The sequence below is a fragment of the Erigeron canadensis genome, chromosome 6 (assembly GCF_010389155.1).
Source record: "Erigeron canadensis isolate Cc75 chromosome 6, C_canadensis_v1, whole genome shotgun sequence".
NCBI classification, from domain to species: Eukaryota; Viridiplantae; Streptophyta; class Magnoliopsida; order Asterales; family Asteraceae; genus Erigeron; species Erigeron canadensis.
The window spans coordinates 28,334,804-28,345,632 of NC_057766.1; the positions used below are offsets into that span (position 1 = coordinate 28,334,804).

At 34.8% G+C, this 10,829-nt stretch overlaps 1 protein-coding gene across 1 annotated transcript; it reads right to left on the minus strand.

Annotated features, from left to right (window-relative positions):
- Window positions 1-5,859: 5,859 nt before the first annotated feature.
- On the minus strand, window positions 5,860-7,083 carry LOC122604618 (F-box protein At2g23160-like). Its single transcript, XM_043777495.1, has one exon. It carries the CDS (start codon window positions 7,081-7,083, stop codon window positions 5,860-5,862), a length of 1,224 nt encoding a protein of 407 aa, XP_043633430.1.
- Between the last annotated feature and the right edge of the window lie 3,746 nt (window positions 7,084-10,829).

A 10,829-nucleotide genomic window follows, 5' to 3' on the forward strand; every position in this document is an offset into this window, starting at 1 on the left:
ATAATGAGTACGTGAGTGCTGATATTTTTTGGGCTAACCTATATGGCCATACGTATGTTGAACAAAAGTTTTTGGGCCCCTTGAACGTCCTGGGCTTAAGCCTTTCCTACCCTGCTCAAAGATGGCTCTATTGAATACTAAAATTTTACCCGTGCGATACATGATTGGTGAATAGTTTATCCAAAATATATGGAATTTGAATGAAGTTCGTTGTAGTTTATGCAAAAATCCCTGTGGGGACAGATAAACCCTGACCAGGCCTTATCGGGTCAGGAATTCAGTCTTGGCCCGGGTTTGGGCCTTACAGCGGAATTTTATTAAGATACTTTTTTTAATAGCTATGTTGTGAACCAGACTACTAATTACACAGGTGAAAAAGAAGTGGAGGGTTTCAGGAAGGTGGATGTTACTCACAGTTAGCATCATGACGTTCATGATATGATCACCATAACTCAATGTTTTATGCTGTATCTCATTGTAACTTCTCTTTGTTTTTGACTTTCTACTGTTAATTCCATCAAAACGGCAACGATAACGGTACCTAATCTCGGCAAAGCCGGGGTACGGAGGAGGTATGATGTAGACAGACCTTACCTCTACTCAAAGGTAGAGAGGCTGTTTCCAGATCCATCAAGGTGGAAGGAACCTCCAACCCAAGAATGATAAAAGAATATGGTTAGATCCACCGGAGTTGGGCCTTTAACCCGAAAGAGAATAATCTCGATCTGAAACTCTCAATCTCAAAAACCCTGATCTCAATCTCAAAAACGCTCAGTCTCCGATATAAGGATCCAGGAAAAAGAGCCGTTGGGGAAGGAGAGAGCAGAGGGTAGAGAGAGAAACCCTGTGAAGATATTACAGTTAGTAGCGATCTAAAAAAATATGTTAATTCCATCGAAAGCGAGTGGTTATACAATGATGAGATCGGGCCATTACATGAACCATTTACAATACATACGTCATCTTAACACAACCATTAACTACCTAGTCAAAAATAAAAATATAAAAACAACAAAATGTAATAATATACGCAGAGGTGGAGCCTCGCCATAGCCCATCCTCAAATACAAAACTGGCCATACTCCGTTATACAGTATACTCATGTTGAAGCAATAAAAGTCTTGTAAGCATTATATATTTCGCTTCGTTTCCTTTTCTTTTTTTGAACGACAGAATTAACTATATTAATTTATATATATTACTGGTATATTTTATCTAACTGATAATAATCATATAATCTAAAACTTTCATGAAAAATAAATACCACAACAAAAACTACAAAAAGTTTTTTGAATGTATTACTAAAAAAATTATTACAACAACAAACCTTGACATGATATTGATAGACGAACAAGTTAAACAATTTCGTCAATGATCCCGTTAGTACATTCTGCTACTTTGATTTTCATTACATTAATTATCTTTGAATTAACCGGTTTGTTCTTTCATAATTTTAGTTACATTATTGAATTCACCGGTTTGTTCCTTAACAGCTTTTCTTGGATTACATGTATTTAACTCTATCATTAATATGTCATTAACAATCCTTGTATTTGACACAGGTCTAAATCTAGTACGATAACAATTCTATATTATTTTTATATTTAAATTTAACAAAGAAGATAATAATTAAAATCAGATAAGAATAAAAATTAAAAACTGTGAAAAAGAGAGTACCTAACTTGAGACGTTTTTGATGGGGTAATACCTGGTGATCTCGAAGGTATCCAAAATTTTAAGTTCCGATGTGTATAGAATGAGTACGTGAGTTCTGATATTTTTGGGCCAACCCATATGTATAGCTGAGTTAAACTAACTGGGCTTAACCGCTTAAGCCTTTCCAACCTTGCTCAAGAAAAAACCCAAACAGCTTTAAATTATATAAATGGAAATTAATAGAAGTAACAAAACAAAGTGAGCCTTGGTTGGGGTGGTTTTGCAATTAACTTTGTGTGTGAAGGTGATCGATCACCATTGCAAATCCTCCTATTTTAATCGTTTTAAAAATTTCTCAAGTTTTTTCCCCCTAACTTTACTCGGGATACGCGAGTTAATAAGTTTGATTAAGAGGGTGTTTATTATGTGGCTTATTTGCATTATCTGAACCGTTATCATGTTGTAATTGATTAGCAACGGATGTCGTCATGTGTTGTTGCCCAAGTGATAAAGATGCTCCTCGTTAAAAGATTGTACGTACTACGCCGTTAAAAAGCAATTATATATCCTTCTAAAAAATGCTCCTAATAATCCTCTTAATACATTTCCTTCATGTCAAATGTAATCCATTAATTATTTCTCCTAATATCATCCTTTAATCACACCATGTGTTATAAACATATTATCAAGATTTAAGAGGATTCTTTGGAAAATTAATTCGATTAATCATTTTCCTTATAAAAAAAAAAATATTAAACTACAAAGCAAATCAAAAAAGGATTTGAAGGAAGAGACTCTGGCCCGGTATCTTTGAGTGCATCCCCAAGGATCTCATTTAAGGACTCTTTATACGTATCTACAAGAATAACACCACCCAATTTTGTCAAAAGTGGAACATTGGGATGTGAAATGAACAAAAAGGTTTTTCTGAAACTTATACCGTATGAGGTAAGGGATAAAATTTAAAAATTGAAAATTTCAGAGTAAATCCCGGATAGAAGAAGACAGGTGACTTTGATACAATAGAAATTCCCACTTTTCATATTGATGCTGAGTTTATGTAAATCGCCAGTTTTCAGTTCGTAAATAAACCATCGAATAGTAACATCATATCTCATCGATCTCTCTGATTAATAGGTCCCCGTCTTCGTTACAACACCCCGAACCACTTAAGCTTAATTAATATACTCGAATAACTGCCACCACCGGCCAAGAGGAGGGTTTCGCTGTACGTGACAGTACTCTTCGTGCTTCAATATCAATACGTTTATGCCATTATTGATTTCATATATATACATATCCGAGTTTATCACGTATATTAACCAACCAGATGATCAACATTATTAGTCAGTTGTGTCGTCCTGCTTGTTGATATTGCATGTGGTTGGTTTTGGAGGAGGATCAATCGACCCAAATTCTTCACTTCCTTGGTCACGTCAAAGTAAATTACATACCGAACTCTACCTTGATCACGAAAAGTAAGCCAATACAAGAGTCAGTCGGTGAACAGACACACCTTGACTCTGAAAAAATTCCGGGATTTTAGGTATCTTTCTCCACGAGTTTGTTCCCAATACATGAACCAAGCTAGGTGCATAAGTTCACGGCCGGGGATGTCATTAATGACGTTTTGTTTCTTTGAAAAACACACACCACCTTGAAGGTGTTGGTAGCTAGAATCATCAAGACCAAGCCCATATTTTGGGTGATGACTTTCATAAATCTCAATGTGTGGGAACTCATAACGTTCTTTCCTTAGAGGACGGATCATAAGAAAATCCAAACGGATGTTTTGATAATAAGATCATCCCATTACAAACACCTGCTATATTCAGGACCAACCCTCCCTTAGACGGGAACCTATAATTAATCGAGTCTTGTTTCAAGTCAAATATAAACCTTCTTTCGACTCCGTGATTCTCACTAAGCCTAGTTGTTTAGCATACTGGCTGTGTACAATAATCAAAAACAAGTTAACAATTCATGAATTTGGATTATTAGATAAAGATATATAGAATTATAAAAGGTAAACAAAACAAATAAAAAAAACATAACTGTGGGTTAATGTATGCCGTTTGTAAGTTTGGTAATGAAGTATTGGCCTATCTCTTGAGTTTATGTAATAAACTTGTGATTGGCTAATCTTGATTTTGTTTATTTTTAACATAATACACTTACAATTCTAAAGAAATTACCTGGAGAAAACTGTGAAAAATAATACAGTAACCTAACTTCAGACCTTTTAGATAGGATAGATATACTTGGTGGTTTAGAAGGTATCAAAATTTATATGTTCCTGATGAGCACGTGAGTGCTGTATAGCAGGTTAAACAAAACTTTTGGGCCCCCTGGGGCTTAAGGGGGCGTTTGGTTATAGAAAACACTCCTTGTTTTCTATTTTTTGTTTTTCAAGAAAACATGGAAAACAGAAAACACGTTCTAATTATAGATTTCTAAAAAACAAAAAACAAGGTTTTTTATTTTTCCATAGAAAATTTGAAAACATCTTTTTCTTTTCTATTTTCCATTTTCATTTTCCAATTCATTCCACCCCCTCCCCTCACAACTCTAACATGTTTTCTAGTTTTCTAATTAGAACGCGTTTTTATAATTTTTATTTGTTTTCTAAAAAACAAAAACCCCTTTTATTTTCTAGAAAATTTAAAAATGAAAAACTATAAAACATTTTGAACAACCAAACACGCCCTAAGCCTCTCCTATCCAGCTCAAAGACGGATCACATGAATACTAAATTTGTTTCCGTACAATACATGATGTTGAATAATTTATACAAAATATTGGGAATTGAATAAAATTAAGTTTAGGTTATTTAGAAAGCCCTGTCGGCCAGATAAACCATGACCAAGCCTTATCGAGCCAGGATCCCAGTCTTAGTCCGGGCCTAAGACCAGATTTGGGCTTTGCCAACTGGAAATTAATCTTTCTTAAACTAAATTAATGGTAAAATCTATACTTCATTAACGTGTGGCGTTTTAAGATGTACGGTAAATAAATCGTAAAAAGGACCGCATTTTTCATTTTTTTGCGTTTTTTTTAACGACTAAAACTTAAATTATATTAATAAAACCACTAGCAAGATGCTAGAGGTCAAGTTACAAATAAACATTACAAATCTAGAAATACAAAACTTTACACATTCTAGATTCCACCCAGAATTTAACTGCTAAGGTCGCAAAAGGGTTGAAAAAACTTATGCCAATTACAGGGAACCTAAGACATAAGAAAAAATCCCACCCACAAAGGCCGAGCCACCGGTTTTCACTTTGTAGTGTTTTTAATGCGACCCCAAACAAGTTCTGAGGCACTAAGACAAAGTAACTGGAAAAAACGACCAGTCTCAAACATAAATCGGTCTCTCCTTCCAAGAATTCCAAGAAGACGAATGCTTCCTGTAACAATAAACAGCTAGATGGCGCCCAAGTTGGAGCACTCGGATAGATGTAATCTGATTAGGATGCAGAGTTACTAAAGAGAAACCAAATTATCAAAGTTAGTTAGCGTCTCCAAATTTAAATATCAACATAATTCTGCTAAGAATAATAAAAGTATATACAATAACTTGTTCAGAAGTAGAGATATCAGCATACACGCAAAAAAATGGTGAAAGATGCTCTGTACTTTTTAGCTATGCTGTGAACTAAACTAAATATGTTTTGAATAGTAAGGTGGATGTTACTCGGAATTAGCATAATGAAGGTGAACGACATTCACGACATGATCACCATAAATTAATCTTTGATGTTGTCTCATTTTAACTTAGTTAGTTGCACCATATATATACAGCTCACATACCCCGGTAACTACTTACCGTCACTAATTTTAGAAATCCTTATGCTAAATTCCTGGCTTCGTCTTTTGAATATATATAAGGCAAACTTCTTTTAAGCACTTCAATTCTTTTTATCTTCTTACATATCTTTTAATGTTTCTACAATAATGAAAACAACAACACAATATCCAATTCCGTCAAAGACATTGTAAGAAAAGTGAAATGTAAAAACCCATACCTTAACTCGATCTAAAGATCGAGACTTCCAGATTTATGTATGTGTTTATACAACTGTTTAGCTAACAAAAACATATCTTCAAACATTATTCCTCTAATGAACAAAGTAACTCAAGGATTTTCTCAAACTTAGTACGTAATAGGTAAAGGAGAAAATTATGGAAACACAAAAGAAACTAGAAATCAAAACACTCTAAAAGGGTAGAAGTGAAAAGCATTTTCAAACTAAAAAAACCTTTTAAAAAGGTTCTGGTTGAAGTGGCTTTTATAAGATCAATCTTTGTTGCTGGAAGAGGCATTTTGTTGATATAGTGGATAGTAGAAGACAGGTGACTTTGATACAATATAATCTTAGAATTATATTCGAGACCATTGATGTTGACTTCATGTAAATCGCCACTTTCCAGTTTGTAAATAAAAAACCGGCCAGGATCATGATATTTACCCGCTCTGATTAATAGGTCCCCGTCTTGGTTACAACACCCTAAACCACGTAAGGATATATCATAGCTACAACTAAGCAGTGGTGCGCAATGGAACTGACCGTACGACAACCATTCTTTGTGCTTCAGTATCCATACCTGTACGCTATCATCAATTTTATATGCATATCCGAGTTTATCATTTATATTAACCAACTGATCCATTGTTGATATTGTTGGTTTTGGAGGAGGATCAATAACCCCAAATTCCTCCTTCCTCACATCAAAGTATGTTAATTTGCACATGTCAGTGTGTTCATTCTCAGAAGAAGCATTAACCCAATGCAAGAGTCCTTTAACAAAGACGCCTTGACCGTACATTTTATAACATTCCGGGATCTGAGGTATCTTTCGCCACAAGTATGTGCCCAATATATGAACCATGGTGCATAAATTATCCAGCTGTGACGTTAATCTTGTAAAAAGAAACACCACCTTGAAGGTTTTGGTAGAATCATCAAAACCAAGCCCATATGCATTTGGACAACTTAAAGGAAACTGAAGATCAAGGAATGGCAACTCATAGCGTTCTTTCCTTAGAGGATGGATCACGAGAAAACTGACATCATCAAGGAATTCGTCGTCATCTTGTGCGAGTAAGATCATCCCATTGCTGATACCTATATCCTGGATCTGACTTCCCTTAGACTTAAACCTATAAATCGGGTCCTGTTTCACCTCGAAAACAGTATTGCCTTCTTTTGATTCGATGATACTCACTATGCCTGGTCGTTTGGGAAGTGTAGCGCATTCTCCGTTTAACATCATTAGTATTGGCTCATTGACATGAATACTTACAAGGTAAGGATCATCAATGTAGTTGCACCATGGTTTGCATACACATCGAAAACGAGCTAAAGATTCGACTGGCAACCTTGAAAGGATGTCGTACAGGGCATCTTTAGGCAAATCAGCCATGCCCTGGGTTGATAACAATCAAAACAATTTATGAATTTGGATTAGATAAAGATATATAGAATTATAAAAAAGTAAACAAAATAAATAAAAAAACCTAAACTGTGGATTAATGTATGCAGTTTGTAAGTTTGGTAATGAAGTATTGGCCTATCTCTTGAGTTTTTGTAATAAATTAATGATTGGCTAATCTTGATTTTGTTTATTTTTAACATAATACTGTAACAATTCTATATTATTGTTTTTCAAATTACACAAATAAGATAAAAATTAAAATTTGTCAAGAATAAAATTTATACAGAGAAAGAATTTACCTAGAGAAAACTGTGAAAAAGTGAGTACCTAACTGCAGACTTTTTGATGGGATAAACTTGGTGGTCTCGAAGGTACAAAAAATTTATATGTTCCTCATGAGTACGTGTGCTGTAATTTTTAGGGCTAACCCATATAAATAGCAAGTTAAACAAAACGTTTGGGTCCCTTAAATGTTCTGGGCTTAAGCCTTTCCTACCCAGCTCAAAAGCCGGCTCTGAATCTCTGATGAATATAGTACTGAATTTCTATCCATACAATACTTGATGGTGACTAATTCTACCAAAATATTTGGAACTGATTAAAGTTGGTTCTAGGTTATGCAAAAGCCCTGTCGAGCCAGATAAACCGTGACCAAGCCTTGTCGGGCCAGGATTTCAGTCTTAGGCTGGGCCTAAGACCGGATTTGGGCTTTGTTAGCTTTACACATCTCTAATTTATTAACTGGAAATTAAATTATTAATCTTTTTCTAAAACTAAATTAATGGTAAAATCTATACTTCATTAACACGTGTCGTTTACAGAAATTTTGATGCGTACTGCAGGCAATCTTCTTCAGTTACTAAAGAAAGATTACAGTTTGACTTTTGAGGTCAAACATCTTGATTTCCATATCCAAATACTTTAATCATGCTAGCTGTCAGAACCAACATATTGCATTTTTGTTAGTTCACTAAATGTTCCTGGTGTTTGTAAATATTTTTTTTGGTTATTTAGCAAAGCCAATTTAGTTGTAGAGTGGAAATCGTATCGGTCTATTTGACCATTAAAATCAAAGACATTACTTTCTGGGAGAATGAAAATGGTTACAATCCATCTCTCCATTCACCAATTCTGACTTGCAATATTAAGAACCACACGTATCCTGAAATGCATGAATGCAAGTGGTATACTGCATATCTCAGTTCACCTATTCTATATTACAATAAAAATCCCGAAATAAGTGAAATGGCAGTGGAACCCAAACACACAAGATGAACAAAAATAATAAATTATGCTCGTAGTATAGAAATATATAAGGTAGACAAGCAAGACACACCTGTAACTAAGGCAAAGTCAAAGACTCAAATGATGCTACATCGACTTCGTGTCTCCCCACATTTGGCCATCTAACCATGGACAAAACGAATCATAGACACTACAGATAGTTAAGTTGATAGAAAGGCCAACGTAAAATACTCGCCTTGAAGTAGCATGGACAGAAGCAAGAGGAGCAGAACGTCACGTGAAAACCTCAAAACCTACCCTTCTACCCTCCTCGTCTTATCTGGGCTGTGCATCATGGGTAGGAAAATATTTCAGAAAAAGCGTCACGATTACTAGAATATCTTAATCAAGGGAGCAAAACACGACCTTGAACCAAAAAGTAGTATAACCTGGTAACCCAACAAACGATGAGGTATCCCTGTTAAGGTTGCCCAGGATACGCGAGTTTATAACCTTGATCAAGAGTTCTTTGGGTTTTGCATTTGACTTATCTTCTATAAGCTTCCGTTTTGTTGTTTCTTTTTGAAATTATGAGCTAATCATGACTTCTAATTGCACGATAAGCAAAGAAGCTTGAAATAAGCGAGAAGAACGGGATTTATCAAAGATTTGTCAAACTCAGATAACTTAACTTAAACACCTCTTAATCGAAGTATTCCCTGGGTCATTTTCGAACCTTTTACTTGATCCATGGTTCGTATGATGAGGTAGCTTGCGTGATGAGGCGTCTGTGGGTTTTTTCCCCATGGAATTGGACTTGGTGCAACTCGACATGAGTTTTGTGCGGTTTGAGTTGGACCAGCCAGCGTTAGCATTTCACCATCGGGTTACCCCAAATGTATTTTGGACTTTGGCATTTGTTCATCCTTTAAAACGTAAAAAGAACTATTTCCTTTTACTATTGATGCGCTTTTCTAATGTAACTAAATAAAAATGTCAAAAACGTATCAATATCCTAAAGGCAAACATATTCTAAGGACTTTTTTTGATTGAATAATTTCGTCAAAAACAGATATGAGAAAGATAAGATGGTAAACAATTGTTTCCAAAATCATATATTTTTCTACATATGTTTGGCTAATACAAACACATCTTCAAACATTATTCCAATGAACAAATACAAGATTAGTCCTTGAAAATATATATAAGCGATAAGATTGAATGAATAATCAAATGATACTTAAAGTATCATTAAAACATTGAAAGAAGTTCTCATCAACAACTAAGTAGTATTCCTTTTATTGAAACGCTGGCATCAACAAACAAATAGTTACCACGTGTACAGGTATCGGGTCGGTTTTGGGTCCGATAAGATCCCCAATAATGGGTATCGGGTCGGGTTTCATTTCTCTTATCGGGTTCGGGTTTGACACTACCCGTCCGAACCCCTTCCATCGCCATTCCTAGATACCTTTATTATATAGTTTTGCTAATTACTACTAATATAAATGGAAGAGGATTGTTTAGGTTATCGATTTCTGGAGATGGCCAAGTCTTTTCTAATCAAATATATGCGGTATAATCTGAATGTCTATATGACCATTCCAACCATTTACTATACTTACATCATCTTAAGTTAATAAACTCAGCCAACTAACCTAGTAAAAAATAAATATATAAAAACAACAAAACGTATCTAGATAAGACAAACAAATTTTAAGCGCTCAATTCTTCTTCTTATCTATTTTTTTATGATGTTTCTACAACAAAAACAACACAATATCTAATTCCATCAAAGACAGGGTAAGAAAAAATGAGATGTAAAAGAAACTTCCAGATGTAAATATATGTCTTTACAACTGTTTATTTAATAAAAACACATCTTCTAACATTATTCTTCCAATGAACAAAGTAACTCGAAGGATTTTCTCAAACTTAGAAAAATTTATGAGAAGACAAAAGAAATTAACCCACTAATTAATAGGATAGAAGCTAGCATAATATATCGGCAAGAAATGAAAAACTATAAAGAGCTTCAAAAAAAGTTTCGGCTAAAGTTTCTTTTATAAGATCAATCGTTGTTGCTGGACGTACTTTCTTGATATGATGGATAGAAGATGACAGGTGACTTTGATACAATATAATCTTAGAATTATCTTCGAGACCATTGATGTTGACTTCATGTAAATCGCCACTTTTCAGCTTGTAGATATAAAACCGCCAAGGACCACGATCGTTACGCTCTCTGATTAATAGGTCCCCGTCTTCGTTACAACAACCTAAACCATGTAAGGATATATGACCGTTGCCACTAAAAGGTCGTGCGCGATGGAACTGACAGTACAACACCCACTCTTTGTGCTTCAATGTCCATACTCGTACGCTATCATCGTTTTGATATACGTATCCGAGTTTATCATGTATATTAACCAACTGATCCAATGTTGATATTGTTGGTTTTGGAGGAGGATCAATAACCCCAAATTCCTCCTTGGTCACATCAAAGTATA